This window comes from Vitis vinifera, chromosome 17 (assembly GCF_030704535.1).
Source record: "Vitis vinifera cultivar Pinot Noir 40024 chromosome 17, ASM3070453v1".
NCBI classification, from domain to species: Eukaryota; Viridiplantae; Streptophyta; class Magnoliopsida; order Vitales; family Vitaceae; genus Vitis; species Vitis vinifera.
In genome coordinates this window covers 836592-859654 of record NC_081821.1, presented here as the reverse complement: position 1 = coordinate 859654, position 23063 = coordinate 836592, and the positions used below count along the sequence as shown (strand labels likewise).

Here is a 23063-nt window from a genome sequence, read left to right as displayed (position 1 = left end):
TAAGAGTATGAACAATAGTCATCTTTGTAACAAGAGCAAACGTCTCATCATAGTCGATATCATACTATTGAGAAAACCCCTTAGCAACTAATTAAGCTTTGTACCGCTCAATCTAAGCATCAAACTTAGTTTTGATTCTATAAACCTATCAAGCACCAATGACACTCTTACCAAGTGGTAAAGGTACCAAATCTCAAGTATCAATCTTATGCAAAACGGAAAGTTTCTCAGTTATAGTGTGCTGCCAAAGTGGATTAAGAATTGTTTTTCTATATGATAGAGGCTCAAAAAAATTATGAATAGAAGCTAAAAATGATGTAAAAGAATATGAATAAGAGGAATAAACAAAATCTAGTAATTGAGTAGACTTATGAAGACGTTGGAAAGAATATGAGGAAGGAGGATTCACAATCTTTAAAAGAGTAGGAGTGGTTGTAGAAGGAAAAAAAATGTGCATGATGATCAGAAACTAAAGTACCAGTCTTTGTATGAAAACTAAATGTATCATCCAAGAAATGAACAATGTGAGCAAGTTCAAACTTCGAGGCATTATGAGACTTGATAGGAATAGAAAAGAAATGTACATGCTCAAGGAAGAAAATATGATGAGAAACATATAATTTATGACTAATCATATCAAAGCAACGATATACCTTTTGCCCTTCACCATATCATAGAAAAACATAAATGACAAAGTGAACATATAACTTATTATGCTCTACATGAAGATGAAGAACAAAACAAGTATAACCAAAGACTCTTAAGGAAGAATAATAATGAGCATAGTCATACAACTTTTCAAATGATGACAGACCAGAGGTGTGAGATGAAGGGATTTTATCAATTAAGTGAATTGCAGAAAGAATAGTTTCTCCCCAAAATTCAGTAGGAACAGATGTAGATAATAAAAAAGAACAAGTAGTTTCAACGATATGCCTATGTTTCCTTTTAGCAACACTATCATACCTCGTTTTTTTTTTTTTTTTTCAAACTTAACAAGTGATACCCAAACTTTAGTATAAGTTCTCTAAAAAAATATGGGGATATAAAAATTTAAATGTTGAGTTCCCACTTAGGGGTCTCCAACAGGCAGGCCGGGCTGGGCCGGGCCGGCGGGCTTTTTTAAATAAGCCAAAATGGAAGGGAAGGGAGAGGGGGGGATTTGAACCCCTCCTCTCATGCTTAAATTTCAAGGCTCTAACCAACTGAGCTACATTCCTTTTGTGCTTATTAATTGAGTTAGTTATATATATATATAAAAATAAAGTATATTATTTTTTAAAAAAAAAATTAAAGGCTCCAACCCATGTGGGTCATGTGACCGTTGGAGCTAAGCCTCCAACTGTCACATGGCCATTTTTTTTTTTTTTTAAAACCTTCCTATAAATACATTTTCTTCATTTTCATTTTTTCATCAAATTCTCTCCATTTCTCTCTCTATTTCTCTCACATTCTACAATATTTCAAATTCTTTTATTTTTCCCTCAAATTATACAATATTGTTGGTGGTGCAAAACAAGCATTGGTGGCTCCAAGAGTTCAAATTTGCTAGGAATTTCTACATCGGTTCTCTAATTGAGTAACATACTTCACCCCTACTACTTTATTTTTTTGTTACATTTTTTTTATATTTATTACTTTATTATTTTTGGCATAATATTTTATCAATAATTATAATATGAAAAATGCTTCTTCATCTAGTCCATGTGATGAAATATCATCAAACAAAAAATTTACATCAAATATATGAAATTTTTTTTATAGAATAGAAATAATTTTAGAAAATAATAAAAAAGAAATAAAAGCAAAATGTAAAATTTGTAATAAATTTCTTACTAGTGGCTCAAATGCAGGCACAAGTCATTTAAAAAGACATCACGAAAATTGTAAAACTAAAAATAATGTAGATATTAGAAATTATATGCAATTAGGTAAAAATGAAAGTGGAAATTTAAAAACATTTTCTTATGATGAATCTAACTGTCGTGAAGAAATGGTTGATTATATAATAAGAGCATAACAACCTTTCAACATGATGGAAACTCATGATTTTGCAAGAACAATTCAACGAGGTATTAATCCTCAATTTAAAGGTTGGTCTGGAAATACAGTTAAAAGAGATATTATGAAAAAAATTTATACACAAAAAGAAATTTTAAAATTTTTTTTTGCAAATTTTGAAGGAAATATTTGTTTAACATCTGATATTTGAACATCTTTAACTCACACTGGTTTTTTATGTATAACTGCTCACTACATTGATAATGAATGGAAATTAAATAAAAGAATAATTTCATTTAAATTAATAAATGCTCCACATAGTGGTAAAAATATAGCATCTTTAATAAATGATGAAATTATAGATTTAGGCATTCGTGATAAAATATTGACAATAACATTAGATAATGCTGCTAATAATGATGCAGCAATATATAGACTAAAACGATATTGGCAAGTAAAAGAAGATCATGCTAAAATATTTCATGTGCGTTGTTGTGCACATATTTTAAATTTAATTGTAAAGGATGGATTAAAAAATGTTGATAGTACATTGGAAAAAATTAGAGGCATTGCATATAGTATTAATAGTTCTCAAGCAAAACATGAATTATTTTTTGATTGTTGCAAAATGTTAAATATGAAAAGAAAAAATATAAATTTGGATATGGCCATTAGATGGAATTCCACATATAAACTTTTACAAAATATTACAAAATATAAAAAAGTAGTCGAATTATATGAAATACAATTAATTAACAATGATTGTGAAGCAGATATTTATGCATTAAATGATTATGATTGGCATATTGCGGATCTTTTAAGAGATCTTTTTGAAATTTTTGATACTTCAACAAACATTTTTTGTGGTGTATATTATCCAACTTCAAATCGAGTTATTATGCAAATAACTAATATTTTTATTGTACTTCAAAAATATTTAAGTTTTGAAATGTTTAATGATACAATATTTGCAATGATAGAAAAATTTAGAAAATATTGAGGAGAAATACCTTTAATTTTTTATATTGCTTTAATTGTGGACCCTAGATTGAAATTTGAAGCTTTGGATGAATGGTTAACAATTATTTATTTTAATGACCAAATAAAAATTGAAGAAATTAAAAATGAAATAAATTCATTATTATATAATTTATATAACTATTATAAAGAAAAATATGGTAATGATATTAATACTATTAAATTACCACCTACATCTACAAACTCCTCATCTTTTTATAAAGGAGCTCTAGAAATGTTGAAAAGTCGAAAAAAGACAACAAATAGTTCTCCAAATAATACATCTGATTTAGATAAATATCTTAATACTAATATAATTTCATTTGAAGATCAAGAAGATTTTGATATTTTAATATGGTGGAAATCACATCAACACAAATATCATGTGCTTTCTATAATTGCTCGTGATGTACTAACAGTTCCTGTGAGTACAGTTGCATCAGAAGCTGCTTTTAGTGCAGGTGGAAGAGTAGTTAGTAAAAAACGATGCAACTTAGCGCCAGATGTTATTGAAGCAGGGATATGTGTGAAAGATTGGGAAATAGCAGATAAAAGGATGTACGATTCCATTTGAGAAACAGAGATGCTTGCCGATATGGAATCTTTAAAATTATCAAGATCTTCATGGATGCATGATAGTTCGCCATCACCGCCAGAAAATAATGACTAAATGTATATTATATTTTTATTTTTATTTTTTGTGGTTGAAAAATACAGATGATTGACAAATAAATAGGTGCCAACCTAGTTGGGATGTATTTATTTTGTAATGATGTAAACTTTTCCCACATTTTTAAATGTAATTATACATTCAATGAATAAAATTTTGAAATGAATATTTTTTTTAATACTTTTTATTTTTGTAGTTTTTTTTTAAAGGGGCGGGCCTACGGGCCGGGCCTAAAGCGGGCCGCGGGCTTTTTGGAGACCCTTATTCCCACTTGATTTTTTGTGTAAAAAAAGAATATGCAAAACCTATTATAAAGAGTTCATCCTATATTAAACTTTGTAACTATTAGTTAACAAAATATGTTTCGTTTCACAAAAGAAACTTGTACTACATTAATTTACATATACCAAAATCCTATGGTTCACTACGGGTAGCCCATACTACAAATGTATTTGACAAATATATATATTACATTATTCCTACAAAAAGATTCAGTCTTTAATATAAAAGGCAAAGCCTCAATAAACTTTCAATGCGAGCAAACAACATCCAATCACAATAAAGCATTGCTCAAGCATTATTTCCTGCATAGGTCTTCTGATCTGTATCTAAAGGTGGAAGGGATAAAGTGAGTTCACAACTCAGTAGGAAAGTTTATAACCATCATAAGCATACCCTTAAAAACCTTGAATTAAACGTTTAATAGCGTGCATGATATACATTTTATAACCATTAACAAATATGTAATCATGTCAAACATGTATGCACATGTTTGCTAGTTTCATCTTTGCTTTTCCTCATCCATCTTTTCACAACTGATAAATTGTTAACCTCCACCAATCTACACATCAGATATCAATGCTCCACAAGATACTCGGTCAATATAATAATGACTATTTTAGGACATCACCCAAGGGCGGGGTATCCGTGTCTTCTAGGACTCATACCCAAGGGCAGGACTAACCTCATGTCTTTAGGGACTAAAACCCAAGGGCAGGACCAACCCCATACACCCACATCGAAATGTCTTCTTCGAGGGCTTTAGGGACTTTCACCCAAGAACCCACGGTCCCACATAAACAATATATCAAAGGATAATGTTTGTAGCATCACATAAACACTTTCCACCAATCAATTCTCCAAATATCATCTATGATTATTCCATATCCTTCTTGCAATGCAACCACACTATGAACCATTTCCACAACACAAAACCATGAATCTTCATATCAATATACGTTCCAATATCGTTGTAACATTTCAATACAATAAACCGAGATGCAATGACACATTAAAACATTTTATGAAATCATATAAATAACATGAAATTCCAATAGATGTTTTAAGGAAAGAAATCAAATACACCATAGAACAACATAAAATTCCCTATCTTACACGAACTTTTCCTATGTGATTCTTCTATGTAGGTGATCTTTACCTATTATAAGGAACTGAAATGAAACACGTAATTTAGACTTTCTAACGATGAAAATCTATACAATTTACTATTGCTAATTTTTAATTCTAATATTCTCTAATCTACATGCCCACAGGTTTTCAAATCAAATTTGAATTGAATTAAACTATATTTACAATGCATATTAATATTCCCTAATTAATTACCAAACACTAATTGTTTTGATTTTCTTAAAGCCTAACCCATTAACAAATCCCAAGTGTCCAAATAACCTAATTAATCACATGTTTACTAATCTCTTTTTCAATCAAACCAAACTAAACAAAGATTTATGCTGATTTTACCATTAATAAAATACTTTAATCCTTAATTAACTGTGATTTTTAACTAAAACATGTTTATAGCTAATTACACTCAACTTTTACACAAATTTTATCGTTAATTTGTTTCAACATACCTTTAGGAACCAAAATTACTAAATTAAACAACTTGCTTACCTCAAATCTACACTTTCTCTCTCTAGATCCTCTCTTTAATCCAAGCTGCAATAGGTGAAATGGTGCAAAACAAGCTGCAACCCCTTATAAAGGGGCCTCCATGCAGCCAAATAGGAGCTGGTAGGCCACATGGCAGCCACCAACCCCAACTTTTCATAATTGCACTTTAGTCATCAGAATTAACCAATATTAAACTTACAATTGCCCATTAGTCCTTTAGGTTTTCATAACTCTAATCAGCCCCTAAGAACTTAATAAGCATACTTAAGTCATTAATTAATCTCACTTAACCTTAATCAAAGTTTAATTCATAATTAAACAAGATTAACACTAAACTAGTTTTAACATCTAATTAAACGCGTTTAAAGTTAAGTACTAAGATAATCATTATTACCTATTTAATTCATTAGTGTTAGGTATTACAAACACCATTTTACTCTAAAGTGCAAGTACAAGACATATGGTAAATAGTTTCATGTGAAGCAAGTTATTCACAAAAAGCAACATTTGAAGTACTTGATAACAGTAGAATATTGAGTTTTAACACAAACTTGAAATACATTATAAATATTCAAAAAATCATAATGATGTTTCATAAGATAAACCCAACAATAATGTCAAAACCCTTATTTTGTAGAAATTGAAAAAGGTTTTCACACATCAAAATGAACTAAATCAAATCGAACAAAAGAAAAAAAAATACTTATATTAAAAGGTAAGGTAGAAAATTTTGCCAATTTGTAACCACTATAATCAGAAATATCTTGTGTTTACAAATTTCCTAATGCTCCTGTATAGACTAAATACTTTAAATGAGAAGATGAAGCATGCCCTAAATGAGAATGTCATAAATAAAAACTAGATGAAGAATGGCTCAAGCGAAAAAAAGATAAATCAAGGCTATAAGTTATAATTGTTGGTACTTTTAGCTTGTCCAAAATATATAATCTCCACTCACTTATGGTCTATCCCAATTAGCTTCTAGGATTGAGGATCTTACACAAAACAAGAAGTAGAAGAAAAAAAAAACTAAGTAACTAAAGTCACATAATTAACCAACAAAGACAAGATTCAATGTAAGATTGAGAACATGATAAACGTGAGGAAGAGACAAATGAGGTATAACAAAACTAATACCAACAAGGGTAAAGTATTGTCATCAACGGTCATGACAAACATAGAAAATGTAAGAGATAAAAAAATAAAAATAAAAAGAATTAGAGGATATATGGTGAAAAGCCCTAGAGTCCAAGACCCATATGGAGAAAGATATACCTGAAGAACTAATGGTTAGCAAACTTGAAGAGGTAGACATAGCATGTGGCTATGTGATGAAGAACTTCTTGAACTATTCATTAAGGGAAGTTATCGTGGGATTAAAGGATAATGTGGGTCCAAATCCATATAAGTCAAATGAAATAACAACTACAACAATATTAGACTATAGAGATATGTAAAAACGTTGCTGACCAATATTGAATTGATTTTATTGAGACTATTAAGAAGGTAGGTTTTACATTGTTTGAGGGAGGATAATCGAACATCAAACTTTCCAGTGACCCTTTTTATTATGGTAGCTACATTCATCCTTGACAACCCTTGAGTAAGGTTTTCTCTAATTGGAATGTGTCCTAGAAGGTGGCCTACAAGGGACTGCCAAAACAAATGTAGAAGGTGTTCTTGTTTATGACTTAAGCCATATCTTTTTAGCCAATACTTCACTAACCATTGAATCGACAAAAGGAAGTGAGTTGTGACGCAAAATAGTTCCACATAATACTTCAAAATCACTACAAAGGGCCATCAAAAATTGAATCAAACATTGTTTTTCTCTACGAGTAATATAACATGCAAATGCCCAAAGCTCTACTAATTTCATGAGACCGAACTAGTCCTAGATATTAGTCATAATATAATAAAACTCCTTAATACTGATATCTTTCTGTTCAAGGGTTTGTATATTAGTCTCTAACTAATACTATTTTCCAAAATTAAATTATGTATACAGTATTTCCAAATGTCCCCAAATCTCCTTAACATTTTCATACTTGGTCATTTGTATACTTATTGAATTATCAATGAAGTTATTGATCCAAGTTATAATTTTTGAATTGCTTGCTTCCCAAACATCTAACTATTCTGCTTATTTTTCATTATTTTTATTCATAGGTTTGCATAGAGTGTCAATGATATAACCCTACATCTTTATGTTTTTTAGAAAAAATTTCATCACATAATTCCAATACAAATTATTTTTTTTTGTCCAATCTCACACTAATAGATTGAAGAAAACCATGCCATTCACCAATCATGACGAATAAACAACAAATAACCACTAAATAAAATAAAATAGTTATGAACCGAATAAAATGAATATAAAATCAAATACTATGATCAAATAGGAAAAGAATGATATAATCACCCATTATGATATCTCATGATCAAACACGACAAAAATGAATTCCACGATCAGCCAAATATGATTTTTTTTTTTTGAGGCTCTACTCCAAACCCTGAGTAAATGGCGCATTGCCCCCTTGCAAGCCCCCAGCCAACTCACTGTAGAGTTGAATCCACGAAAGTAGTGTATGTATGAGATTGAACTTTCTCACATGATATCACAAATCATAGGTCTCATAAAGATTAATTTTGCTCTAATACCATGTGAAATCCAAAAAATATTCAAAAAGAAAAAAGAAAAATTGCGGGTTCTCATTATGAACGCTCATAAAAAAAATAGAATTTAAATAGACCTAATAAAAGGAAATAAAGACTAACTTATCCTTGCTCCTTGAAGGAAAGAGAATAACTCTAATATAGTAACTAAATAAAAAAGAAAAATAGTAACTAAATAAATAAATAACTCTAACATTAATAAGTCATTGAAAATTATATAATATAGTCAAGAATGTAAATATGACATAATGGCCCTCAAGCTTAATCAATGTAAACGCATTTTAAAGTTATGAAAGTTTGCTAGACCAAGAAGTAGATAAGTCTATGTAGTCCTATTATACATATAATCAACCCTAAAATGGATATAATTTTTTTCTAACAAAAAAAAACTAATCATTAAATTTCTAACCTAAAGCCCAAGACCATTGTCATTCCCCTTGTTTCATGATATTTTCTTGTTTAATTTCCAATTTTGTATATAGCAAAAATCAAATCCTAACTTTTGAATTCATATTAGTCACATTGATAGGTAATTCTAAGTTTTAAATAAGTCATCTTCCAAATTTGTTCATGCCACTTCTTGTATATAATTGGATTTTTTTTTATAAGATCATGCAATGTATATTACTTTTTAAGAACAATTCTTAAATGTCAATTTTTGACAATTCTTTTCAAACTTGTTATTTTCAAAAGGATTATTTGATTAAAAGGATCATTGAAAACTCAATTTTGAAAATCTAACCCTTCATCCTTTCTTGGCTTCATTTTGACAAAAATGCTCTTATTATTTTTTATAAAATAACTTTTAAAAAAAATATATTGTAAATACTTAAAATAATTAAGGATATTTATGTCAAAAATGAGTTACTCTTCAAATAAAAACATGTGAAATGATAAATTTACAAATATATAGAGTATTTCATCCCTTTTAACTAATTATTTATTTTCTAAAAATAAAATTTTGTTATAGAGCTCAATTATAACAAAACAACTGTTTTTTTTATCAATTTAGAAAACTGTTTGTCAAATTGCATTTATCAATTTATCAATTTAGAAAACTGTTTTTTTCATTCTAAAATAAAAAATAAAAAAGTATTTTTAAAAATATTTTTCATACAAACCAACTTGGTAAATCCTCATTCGGTGAGCCCTTTTCAATAATAAAAAAGGAAAATAAGACTTATTTGACAATGTTTTCAAAAAATAGATTTTATTTTAAGAATAAAATTTTATTTGGGAACTTAAACCAAAAAAAAAAAAGAAAAAAAAAACTTTTTCTTAGACTTATTATTAGACACTGTACATCAGTTTTCAAACCATTCTCAAAATTTTCAATTATTACTTAGAAAACTTTACAAAAATATATATTTTTTAAAAACATTTGAAAATTATTCCAAAGAATACAAGATTCCCTACTAAATTATATATATAAAAAAATTATAACAAATTTCTATTATAAAAAATAAAAGACTACTTTCACCAGGGGTTATCATTTAAGCACATTTCTAACCTATTATTATCATCCTTAAATAAAAAATGGTTATTTAATTAAAATATGAAAGAAATCATCTTAGTTTGTAAAACCAACCCTCCATTTTTTTTTCTTATCATAAAAAAATACTCATTTTGAATAGGAATGTCTTTAATTTTTCTTACAAAAATAATAATTTATTTTAAAATACATATATAAATAATCGAAATATTAAAAAATATTTATATAAAAGATGAGTTACTTTTCTATTAACTTTATAAATTTAAAATATTTTCATATTTTCAATCAATTAATCCGATAATTAAGGTTGGACAGACACAAGGAGTTTGAACCATTATGGAAGCAATCAACTTTGAAGGAGCAATTGGTCAATTAGAATGGAGATGTTCATTATTAATTATGGAGACATAATGGTCCTAGTCTTTATGTACAAAACAGAGGTGGTAATTGAATTGAAAGGCATTGTTAGGTGCACCGCTCCATCTCATCTCTTTATTTTTTCAAAGCAACTCATTTCCTCATCACCATCATTTGCCTCTCAAACCTCCACCTCTTCCCCCACTCTCCTTAATTTCCACCATTTTTTAATGGGGCTAGTGGTATGGCCCCATTGCTCAGGGCTTGGGTGCAAAAGTCAGAGAAAGTGGCGGTTTAGAAGCTCCAGTGGCGGCGGATAATATAATTATTGGTGTAAAAAAATATTCTTCTATTTTATCTGTGAGGTTGACAAAGATTCGGGCCGATAATCCTTTCAACCGGAAAATAACACTTACTTTTAAATATTAAATACGATTTTCTTAAGAAAATGGTTGTCTAATTGTTAACCAAACCTCACACCATTGAAAAAAATAAATTAAAAAATATAATTTTTTTTAATGTAATTTAATAATCAATGTGATTTATTACTAATAAATTTTTTTAAAAAAATAAAAATCTTCCATCAATCACGATCATACTTTTTAAAATATAAAATTATAAAATATAAAAAATTTTAATATAATAAAGACAAATTTATTATAAAATATAAAAAGATTAAACATATAATAAAGGCATATTAATCATTCATTATATTTGACAATACAATAATTTTGTGATTAATATTTAAAAAAAAATATATAATTGCAAATTGATATTAAAGAAACAAATGAGATTGATAAGTGGATGAAGGGAGTTATACATTTAGAGAAACATTAAGATGAGACAAATAAAAATTAAGAAAAAAAAATAATATAAAATGCATGTTTTTATGAAAACAAGATTATATTTAGGGGGTGTTTGGTAAGTCGGAATAGGGAATGGAAATAATATTTTGTTTCCTTTCCTATTTCTTAGTGGAATGGAATGAATTTGATGATTCCATTTCTAGCATTTTGATGAACTTAGGAATACAAGATTGGAATGATTATTTGTTTCCATTCCAATGTTTGATAATAATAGGAATGGAAATGAAAAAGAAATAAATTTACAATAATATCCTTACATATAATTTAAAATATTTTTTTATTTTTACTTTTATTTTAAAAAAATAAAATTTGAGAAGTTTTTTGTTATTAAATAATAAGACTAAAATATATATATATATATATATATATATATATATATATATATATATATATATATATATATATATATATATATATATATATATATATATATACTCAATAAATAAAAAATTAACCATAAAAAATCGTATAACCCTAATGCACAAATATTCAATTATTATTTTTATTGAAAATTTGAATAATTTGTCATGCTTATGTAGTTATAAAATTATATTTTTTTTTAAAAAAAATTATTTATTATAATATTTAAATTCTCAAAGCTAGCAAATGTTTTTCCTATTTTCAAAAGAGGAAATAAAAGAATTCAAATTTATTCTAATTTTCAACAAGTATCATATCCGATCAAATCCATAACCTTAAAAAATTATAAATATTCGTTTTTTTTATCAAAATTTTAAATAATTTGTCATGCAAAAAAAGCTATAGAATTATATTTTACTAAGAAAAAAAAAAGAAAAAAAATATAAGAACATATAAATTGTCAAAGCTACCAAATACTTATTTCTTATTTGCAAAAAGGGAAATAAAAAAACACAAACTTCATTCTAGTTCTCAATATAAGTACCATATCTACTAAAATCTACAACTAGTATATCCTCCAAAATTAAGCCATCAAATCAATAAAAAAGTTCATAGGAAATTGATGAAACAAAATCCAACCTAAAATTTCTATCAATCCAACCTAAAGACAATAAATCAACAAGGATGCAACATGGAGATTTATGGGGTTTGAAGAAGTTGTTTTGTCCATTCAACCTTGAGATCTTCATCTAAATTGAACAAAAGTTTTGTTTTTGTTTGTTTTTTTCTTTTTATTTTTTTCCTAACCATTAAAAATTTTCAATATTGTAAACACGTGAAATCGAAAAATCTTTTTCCAACCATTGCAATTTTTCTCTCTAGTTTCCATTAATACAAGATAAAGAAACATCAAAGATTCCAAACATAAATTAATAAAAAAAAATTAATTGATTTATAGAGAAGAAGAAACACATATAAAGAAGTAGAAGAAGAAAGAGAAAATAAGGTAAACCTGATCGAAGATGTAGAAGGGAGTTTTCAGAACCTAGTTGCAGTAAACAATGACGAATCCTAGATCCAACAATCAAAATGAACATCCAAAACCCTATAAATTAGAAATTGATTTTTTTTTTTTAAATATCGTGGAAGGTTTAATTGATTCAATTTGGAAGAATCACTTGTTGCAGAGAATTGGATGATGAGTGGGTCTCTAGCTTTGCAAAGAAGATAAGAAGTGGATGATGAATGGATCTCTACCTTTACAAATAAGATAAACATCGGGTTTGAAGAACAAGATAAGAGGATAAAATAGTAATTTAGGTTATTTTATATTATCAAATAGGTTTAATGAATCAGAATACCACCTACTTTTAATTAATGCAAATCCGACTCATAAGTTGGATTTGATTTCTGCCGGAATAATTTTTTATTTCATTTCCGCCTTCTTAACATTTATCCAAATATAGGAATAAGGGAGAAAATGAATGAGATATCTATTCCCACTCCCTATTCCCATGTACCAAACACCCCCTTAAAGTTGTTGGAAAGTGGGATTATTTTTTTAAAATTAAGGGTTATCTTGTTATTTTTCACCAAGAATTTCTTTGATTTCTAATCAAGAAATTACACCTCTATAATTTAAAAAAATTCAAAATAGTAATATTTCATTATCATGGAGTAAGTAATTGAATTTTTAAATAATAAATTAAATATATAGGTAAAATAAGTTAATAAAATATTTTATAAAATTTGAAGAAAACACGTAGCAGCACATAGAATTGAGTTGGATCAATGGTTGCATACAATTTTAAAATAATATTTAAAATTTTAAAAATAGGATTAATTGAATGTTTCCCATCAGCGGTTGACACGTTTCATACGATGACTCCTTGTATGACACGTCTCCAATTGAGTGCCAGCTCAGTCTCCGACACGTGGAACCTTACCATAAGCCCACCCGCACACGATTTTTCCAAAAATAATCAACGACCACAAATTATTTCCAATCATGTCCATGGGTTCCACATAGCTACAATTCATACATTCATAATTCCAAATTTTTATAAATTAAAATAAAAAAATTTGTCCATATGATACACGGAAGGTGACTTGTTCTAGAATCATAATTTTACCATATTTTTCTTAGTAAAAAAACAATCTCTTGTCGCCACATAATTTTACCATTTAGTACATTATAATTCATGTTTATCCACATTAAAATTATAACCTTTATATTAAATTTGAATACCTAATATTTGAAAATCAAACCACCGCATTAAATATTCTTGACAATTTCTAGATTGAATGTTTATGGGATGTTATAATGAATATTTTTTAAAATCATTTAAATAAAAATAATTTTGATAACATCATATAAAAAAGAAAAAAAAGGAAAAAAACATATCAATGTTAAATCAAGTTATACCATAAATGAGTTACTTAGCAAATTTGAATTGAGTAGGACGGATGTTGGGAGAATAAAAGAGGCCGCAACTTGGAAAGAGCAGCATGTGGTATTAGAAATATGGGTTTGTGAAGGCTAACCCCACACACACATTTCACAAGGAACAGCCAGACGTTTCTGGTTAAACGATGACGCGTATAATTTGAGAAGCTGAGGCTCACACAAGAGGAGGGAGACGGGAGAGGAGAGAGGTATGGGAATGCTGAGGAACCGCAAATTCAACGCAAGGAGAAGCAGTTCTAAGGAGAAGAGGAAGAGAAGAAAATTTCAGGAAAATATGGAATTTCAAAACGGGGCGTTTTGATTTTGCTTTTTATTTCAGAAAATATTTGGGTCAGCTCAGGGTTTATTCGTTTTTTGTTGAATGAATCAAAGCTTCACTGGTGGGTCTGGACCCGATTTTTTCATTTTATTTTTTGTGTGTGATAAGAGTTTTGATGATCGACTTTGATTTCATCGATACACGATTGCGATTTTTTTGATAATTTTTTTCGATTCTGTTTGGTCGCCGAGAAAACTGAGGGTTTTTTTTTCCTCTCGGTTTTTAGTTCGTAAGAAAGAAAAGAAAGCTCAATTTAGCTCAGCTGAATTTTTTTCACTCCTTTTTGGGTTTTGGGAAAATTGGCAGATTAATTTTCTGTTCCTTTTTCTATTTACCTCTGGTTTCTCAGCATCCAATCAGATTATACTGAGTGAAATGGTTGAATTATTGTACTTTGATGTGGATTATAGTCTTATAGATTGAAGTTGGGGATTTTGTGATTATGTACTTGTTGCTGTGTTGTTTGGAGAGATTGTGTTTGGCTTTGATTCTCATCTGCTGAAATTGGAGAGAAAATGAGTTCTTCTCGATTGCATTGTTGTTAAACTTTTAGTGTGTTGGAGTGTTATTTGGAATTAGTTGTGGGTTTCCTGTTAAAATATTTTCTGTTAAAATCAAAGATCAATGCCTAAAGCCTAGCTAGATTTTGAAGTTTCCTGAGTAGCATGTGTATTTCCTAGGTGATATTTTCTGGGTTTTTTTCTCTCAAGTTGGATGTAAAGATGTGATGATCGGTTTGGTTGCTGAGAAAATGGAGGAAAAGAAAAGGAAGGAAAAGAAATTATATCCTAGTCGTGGCATTTCCATTATTTTGGAACCATGGAAAGAAAAACACACAATTAAGTGAGTCTTGTCTTATATTTGGTTCTAACTAAGTCGACTTTCTCATTTCTAAGAAATCAAACCAGCAAAAAAAAAAAAAAAACCAAAGGTGCAAAATTTTATTTACCAGTCTTTTCCTTAGTTTTGTCAGTCGATAAGCACAGGGTAATGGAAAATGAAGTCTGCAAAATTGTTTCTCTTGGCCTTTTTGTATTTTATTTGATTTTCATACCGGTTATAACACACTTTCTTTTTCTGATGTATACCAGGATTCTGTGTGTTGGTTTGCTACAATCAACATGAACCTCACTTCTATTGTTGCTTGCTGGTGTGAAGGAGAGATGGGTTATCCTTGCTGTGCGGTTTGGATTCCCGGTTAATGGTTGAGTTTCTCTTGAGGATCTCATGAGAGTGCTGTAGTTGAAGCCATGACGCATTAGGTAGATTGCTAGTAATAGGCACTATAATATATATATGGATTTGTAATCCTGGGAATTTCTACTTTCTTGGTGAAGTTGGGGTGGGAGTTAGGGATTGTGAGGTTTTAATAATCTTTGATGGCAGTGATGGGATTGAACAACTTGAATTTCATTTGTTCATTGGGAAATTGAGACAGGGTCGATCTTTGTGTAAGAGTGTACTTATTAGGGGGCAAAGAATAGAAGTTTGAAACATTGGATAAATAAACTGAAAAAAGGACCCTCTTGAAGACTTAGGACAATAACATATTCGACCCTAAATATGGGCTTGCCTCAAGTGTCCTCCAGTGCGGTCGCTGAGGAAGTGACCACATCATTGAGCACATTTGTGCAAACTCCATCTCGATTTGTTGGTGTGAGCAGCTGTGATTTAAGTGGATTGCATGGGGGAAACCCAGGCAATCGAATGGCAATGGAATTGCCATGCTCTTCTTTAGGAGATTTCCAAAGGAAAACCATCCTGGAGCTTCCGCAGGACCCAGGTGGCCTGGATACTCACAATGAGGGTACATCCAACTTACACAGGTTGAAGATTGGCTCTACAGAGAAAAATGGCTTGTTCACTCGTAAAAGTTCTCGGAATATTCAGAGTCCTGTTTCAAGAATTGTGGGTTTTGAATCAAGGGCTCTCAGTTCTCCTGCTAATATCTTTGAGGGGAATCAACCCTCATCTGTTGTTGCTTGTATCACCGGCGATGCAACTGATGCCAGTGGGTTGCAAGTGAGGAAGCGGTTATTGTCACCTTTGAGTGGCATGCTTCTCCCAGATCAATTTGATGGTGATGCCCATGACACTCGTCACCTTATTCATCAGACTGCTCCCCAGGGATGTAGTGACAATTATAATGTTTCTGAGTCACAAGATCATAAAAAAGCTAATATCGAGAGCTCCAATTATTTCAGTCCTCCAATCTGGTCTGCACCTGGTTCCCCAGAGTGGCAGAATTCTCCTGATGATACCTATGGGGCAAATTCCATTTTTCTCACTGATGGCCCTTTGCTTGGGAAGAAGGGCCTACTGTCTCATAATCCCGTTTTATCTTCACCTGGACTTAACTACTTTGGAGAAACAGCTGAGTTGGGGTCCCACTCTGAAGCAATAGCTATATCTTCAATAAAGGTGCTCTCCCCTCCACTATCTTTATCTCCTCTTGGTCCAAAATTCCCTGAAAGAATAAAAGCTGCTGGAAGATGCAAGGATAATAGGGAAGAATTAGATGATGACTATTTGACCTTAAAGGATGTGGAACAGTCGCTTGATAGAACTGTCTCAGGCCTTTTATCTTCCCAGAAGGAAGAGTACTTTGGGTTGTCAAGCAAATCATTTGAAGATATTGATCTTCTCCAGAAAAAATTAAACCTGTTTACACCTGAGATTATCTCGAGCATGGGTGAGCATTGTGGGCATGATTCAACCATTAATCCACAATGTATCAAGTATGTCAGAATTTTGAGTGGATTGCATGTTAGAAGGTCCTTAGTTGGTTCATTTGAGGAGTCCCTGTTGTCTGGCCGGTTATCATCTGGGAAAGTCAGTCAGGTTAGTATCAACATCCTGTGATATAAGGTGGTATTCATGTGTTTAACTTCTGCTACTTATACACGTTTTTCTTCAACTTCTTTTTTATGATTTTTATATGCAGAAAATCGATGGTTTCCTAGCTGTTCTTAATGTCACTGGAGGGAATTTCTCACCCAAACCTAAGAAGCTTCCTTTTGCAGTAACTAGTGTGGATGGGGATAACTACTTACTGTACTATTCATCAATAGATCTTGCTGGGAATTTTCCATCAGACAAGTACAGAGGCCCAAAAATGAAGAGGAGCCTTAGCATTAATGACTCACGAGCAGAAAAGAACCGCCTGCGTATACCAATGAAAGGGCGGATACAACTGGTACTTGGATTTTATCTGTCAAAAATTTGATTGATTATCAACTTGGGACTAGTGGACTACTAACTCCTTTTATTTGAATCTAGTATAATACATTGATTTAGGTGCATAGTAGTAGAAGAGTTCATTCACTTCCTGTTTAGATTTACTAGTAACCCAGTTCCAGTAAAGGATGCAAAGAAGGAAACAGTACAAGAAATTGAAGTTGAAATGTTGCCCCAAAATTATGCTGTAAACACAAGCAGGAAATTTCAGGGATAATTGATGAGGAACTTGACCAAACAAATAAGCAATGTTAGAAAAGCTGCGTAGCAAACTAAATCATGACCTCTAGGAAAGAAAAAGATACTTTAAGAAATGTTCATTCGGAAGAGGCTTAAGAAGAATTAGGAATTGCCAACTTGCTATTCCTGATCCAACAAGGACTGTGTGTGTGAAACATTACTAAATGGGGTAGGTTGTATCCAAAGTTGAGAGAGGGATCCATTCTAGGAAGTTTGTTTTGAAGGAGAGGTGGGCTCTCGTGATCATGGTGGCTCTCCATGTGGTTGTTGACCTGGTATTGTTTTAGGCACCACTTTTTGTAAGTTTTGAGATGTTGCCATATTCTGTATGTAATCAAGAGAGTTCTTTCTTCCTCTGAACACTCTCTGCAAAGAGTCCTTTTATTAATTTTTAGTGAAAATTCATGTCATTGCAATCTCCATTATTATTGGTGGAGCTTGATGTCCGTATTCATTTGTGGACATACTTGTTGGATGAAACATGTAAGCCTGCATGTCTTTTTGCCATATGCTCTTCACCATTAATTTCTTCTCTTATTGTTGACCTGCCAATAAAACTTGGATTTGGAACAAATCCATACCACCAACTAGTGGTATACAAGAGTTTCAGGACATTGCTAATAGTGATTTTGCAGACAAAGTTTTAATTTGTGATATTTATGTTTTGTGGGATATTATGGTTAAAGATTCAATTCTAGTGTATGCAGCCTTGTGGAGTGTCATAGCTTTTTGGGTTTCTTGCAACTGGTGAAAAGTTGATCGATTTGTTTTGAGGTGACAAAATGTCAGTCAGAAGAATGATTTCATGTGTAAGATATTATGGAAAAGGCAATGAATTAGTATTTTGGGAGATTTAGAGCATGTTTGGCAGTAATTCTAGGAAACATTTCTAATCTTTTTAATATTTGAAAACAACTCTTTTGATAAAAAATTTCAAGTGCTAGAAAGGTTAGAAACGCTTCCTAGAATCACCACCAAACGAACTCTTAAACATCCATTTTTTGTGTGTGGTGGAAAGCTGAGCTGATGGCTTTGTGGAATTTGATCCAAAATGCTGATTGTTGGATTTGTCTCTAATTTGTTATTTTTCTAGAGATTTTGTTTTAAGGACAATTCGCTTAGGATTTTACTTGTTGGAACAGAAATTTCCAGCTTTCCATCACTTGTCCAACCAGGATTTTATGTCTGGAACTCTATCTGAAGGCCTCGTTTGTAACTAAAGCTGATAGAATGTCCTCCTTCATAGGAGAGCATGATGGCTCACTGTCTGACTCTTCTCCTGTAGGTACCAGTTTTCATGAGCTTTTGGGCAAATCCATGTTTAATCTGAACAAGAGAGTTTGTTGCAGCTTTGAAACCCTTTTCGGATACACTTTTTGGCAGTTTTTTCTGTTTTTTTTTTTGGGTCTTTGGAGGGGAAAATCTGCATTATTGTAGTTTCCGTCATCATTATTGAAGGGGGTTGATTAGATTTGCTTGTGATCATGGCTCTAGTGGATGAACCATTGCTTATGACCATAGCCTTATTGGATGAAGCATATAAGCATTTGCATTTTTGTTGTTCATTCCTTGATAATTTCTTTACTTATTTTTGGTATGTGGATTAAATCTGATTTTAGAATACTCCCCTAGTGCCAACATAAGTTCCCAAGTAGTTTGCTCGAGTTCCCCGGTTGTTTCTCCTGTTTGCAATACCCTTTAGAACTATGTTTCATGGAATTATGTTTAGGAATATTTTTACCTATTTTTTATTGGGTGATGCAGGATAGTTTTCAATTTTGTAGTCTTGGGATTTAAAGTCCTATGAGTAGAGACTCGGAAAAAAAAAATTGAGTATAATACTGGAAGTGTAGGAGAAAAAAAGATTTGACAATTTCATTTGAGACCTAAAAATGTCGTTTGATGGCTCAGTTGTTGCTCAAGATCTTGAGTTTCCATTAGAAAAAAATGGTAGGAGTTTTGTTATCATAGTTGATTGTGATGCAAGCAATTTTTCCTTCTAAAGCAGCTGGAGTTTTGGGAATCTGGCTTTTAGGATGAGCTAAATTTGCTTAGTGGCAAGTGAGTGATGAGCTCATGCTCAAGAGGGAAAGCATATGAAGGGAAATGATGGAGTGAACACTGATTTCTTGGTCAAAGTCGAGATGTTTGGAGACATGCCCCATTGTTTTTTGAAATTTGTTTCAGATCCTCTAGATGCTTTACGGGCAATTACACGTAAGAATTCAAAACATTTAAAATTGTTTTCCATCTGCCTTGTGTTCTCCCTTGCTTGTGCACAACCACTTAAATAGCAGGAACATGATTCATATAGAGCTTACAAAACATGGCCTCATCGACAAGGTTGTGGCTAAAATGGTTGCCTAAATGGCAAAAGCTGGATGTTAAAATAGGAATGACCCTTATGACAAGTGTTTTTGAGATGTCCCAGTGGTTGCAATTTTGTTTTATTGCTTAGTAGAATACTTACATGCTGTATGGGAGCTTCTATACATTGAGCAGTAGAATCTGAAATGATACTTGTGAGACTTATAACTCAGTGTATGGCTGTTTTACCCTCAATTGAATTGCTTTTGGCAGGTACTTAGCAATCCAGAAAAGACGCCCATTCACACCTTTCTTTGTAACTATGATTTGAGTGACATGCCATCTGGTACCAAGGTTAGCAGGAAAAATATGCGATATATTTTAAATCTTATGAAATGTTTATTGACATGAGACACTATATGTTTTTTCACGAAATTTCAAGTTTTAAACTCAACAAAGGGTTAATTCCAACTACATAGGGTCAGCTACATGAATCTCTTTTTCCCATTCCGGCCTATCTAGAGTCGTATCCTTTGTCAAGTCGACAATCATGTCTTTTTTCCTAACCTCAAAACATGGTCATTTTGGCCTTGCTCTCGTCCTTTGGAGCCTTCAACTTGGATTTCTCCTCCTTATTAGTGCACTTATTTGTATTTGTCACACATGCTTGAATCGTCATAGACAGCATTTGGCTTTCCCTGATCTTTGGCGCTACCTCTAACTTCTCATGGGCGTTTATGTTATTAGTTGTCTCTCATTCATCTAGATATTTCTATTTCAACTGTGTTTTCATTTCACATTTAACTGTCATACTGCAGTATTTTTTCTTCTTTTTTTTCTGTTTCATTTATTTATTTAAGTGTGAACTGAGATCCTTACATTTGCTATTTTTTTCCCTGTATCTTTTTTTTTATTTAAAAAAAGACATTTCTGCGCCAAAAGGTCACTCTGGCCTCATCTAGATCGACTTCTGTACCAGGGAATGGAGGACAAAGAGTTCCTCGCATGAAAAATGATGTCAAGCCATCTTTAATCTCAAACACCAGTCATTCTTTACCAAGCAGGGATTTTTCAAATTCAAATGGAGTTGATGCTGCACATACAATAAGATCTACAAGCCAGGGTGTGGAAATGATAGAAACTGCAGTTCCGGACTACACTGGGGATCCTGTCCATCGATCCCAAAGTAACGAAGAAGGAGGCTCACCAGCCTTGCATTTTAGCAAACTCAACAGTAGTGAATACCTAAAGACCAGTAGGCTGAACAATGCTCCATTGAATACATGCCATGTAACTGAAAGCAAATCTGTACATAGCCCTTCAAAGGTCAATGAGAACACAACTGGTGCTGGTGTTCTGCGTTATGCTCTTCATCTCCGGTTTTTATGCACACCTCCTAAGAAATGTGTGAGGTCAATCCAGAGGTGCAAATCCGATCCTTTATCTGTACCAACAAGAGACAATATGGACATTGATGGGGAGCGACGCTTCTACTTATATAATGATCTAAGGGTGGTATTCCCTCAACGCCATTCAGATGCTGATGAGGGAAAGGTATGCTGAACTCTTTACCATTTGCCAACTTCAATATTATCAACTAATATGGTTTACTTGCCTGTTGCATGTGATAATAAGCTAGCTTCAATTGTTGGCTTAGCATTACTGAAATTTATTCTGTACATATACATAGGCTCTGCTTATTCTGACCAGAAAAGAAAAATGACAAAAGACAGAAGCAGTCCAGTAGAGGACTTATCTATCCTGTTAGATTAGGTGGGTATAACTGGGATGGTGCTCCATTTCCATGGAAGTTCCTAACAAGCTTAGCAAATCATGTTGCAAGATATTGACTCTTAAATCCCAAAAACACATCTCCAGAAGGAATGGAAGTCTATTTCCTTCATCTTCTGAATGTTACATGTGATTTGACTAGAGAATAATGAACATATTCTGCAACCTTAGTTCTTTTAGATTTGTTTAATCTTCGGAGTCATCCAAGTAATTTTTCTTATATAATCTGTGTTCTGAACCCTAATCTTACAAGGGGTTGTTTCTGTATTGCAGCTACAAGTGGAATATGATTTTCCTTCAGATCCAAAATACTTTGACATCAGCAACTAGAAGGCCCAGGTGATCTCAGAATCTGGTTGTGTCTGTACATTTGTATGTAAAAATAAAATGTAATTTTTTGTTCATCACATCACTTACTGGGGCAATAACCCCATTTCACCTGTAGAGATTTCCATTTTCAATAAATTAGATGATTCTGTTCAGCCATTCCCATGACCCCAGATAACAGGATGATGAGGTTTTCTCCTCTCTCTCTCTCTCTCTCTCTCGCTACTTTTCATTTTTGTCAACTCAAAATAAATAGAGTTAAAATGCCCGTTAAAATTAGAGTTGTTATATCATAGTAAGTTAGGATTAGGCCTTAGTATTGAATAACACAATAGTACGGTTGTAATAAATAAAAAAATCTAGGACAGAAAAAGATGTTAGAAAATGATTTTTTTTATATTTGATTTATTATTAAAAAAAAGTAAAAATTAGTTTAAAATTTATATATTTTAAAATAATTTAATTTTTATATAGATGAAGGAAAAAAAAAACAGGTGAAATGAGTTTATATATATTATCTATTAACTTTAAATTTATTTTTTTATTTTTGTTTATTTTTTCTTTTGTTATATTTTTTTCATCTACTTTTTTTTGAAAAAAAAATTCCTGTATAACATTTGTAACTTACAAATGCTTCAATTTTTATGCTTACTTTATTGCTCAGGGTTTTTCTTAATTAACTATCTGTCCGGAAGCTTAGTCTATCTTAGTGAAATATGTCCGGAAGCTTGCTTTATCCCAGTGAAATATGTTAGGAAGCTTGCTCTATCTTAGTGAAATATGTTCGGAAGCTTGCTTTACCGGAGTGAAATACGTTTGGATGGAGGACACTCTCACCCGTTTGGGCACTAGCCCTTGGCTTGGCTGGGCCACTTCTATCTACCCAAGCAAAGGGTTGCTCCACGGCTCCTGTTGAGGTCGCGACTTCCTGGAAGTACTAAAACTCCCTGATATTTTTGCAATTGAGTGATGCTTCCTTCCACTCTCCTGTAAAAAATGTCTGGACACACCCTCCAAAGCTC

General features: G+C 31.5%; 1 protein-coding gene across 3 annotated transcripts; it reads left to right on the top strand.

Moving 5' to 3' along the window:
* The first annotated feature begins 13763 nt into the window (after positions 1-13763).
* LOC100266395 (uncharacterized) lies at positions 13764-22200 on the top strand. Of its 3 annotated transcripts, none has more exons than XM_019226490.2 (6): positions 13764-14982; positions 15231-16980; positions 17084-17335; positions 20197-20277; positions 20848-21477; positions 21988-22200. In XM_019226490.2, the coding sequence occupies exons 2-6, from the start codon at positions 15703-15705 to the stop codon at positions 22042-22044; spliced, it is 2298 nt and encodes a 765-aa protein (XP_019082035.1). In that variant the 5' UTR covers positions 13764-14982; positions 15231-15702; the 3' UTR covers positions 22045-22200. The 3 variants fall into 3 exon arrangements, with proteins under 3 accessions (XP_019082035.1, XP_002280705.1, XP_019082034.1); XM_002280669.5 differs by having other exon boundaries at positions 13809-14200; XM_019226489.2 differs by having other exon boundaries at positions 13836-14008.
* The last annotated feature ends 863 nt before the right edge of the window (positions 22201-23063 follow it).

Bases quoted from the DNA above. Each gene is read 5' to 3' on its own strand.
- LOC100266395 (XM_019226490.2), top strand. From the start codon at position 15,703: ATGGGCTTGCCTCAAGTGTCCTCCAGTGCGGTCGCTGAGGAAGTGACC. The intron at 17,336-20,196 runs GTACTTGGATTT...TGCTTTTGGCAG, and splicing joins TGAAAGGGCGGATACAACTG to GTACTTAGCAATCCAGAAAA. The intron at 20,278-20,847 runs GTTAGCAGGAAA...ATTTAAAAAAAG, and splicing joins ACATGCCATCTGGTACCAAG to ACATTTCTGCGCCAAAAGGT.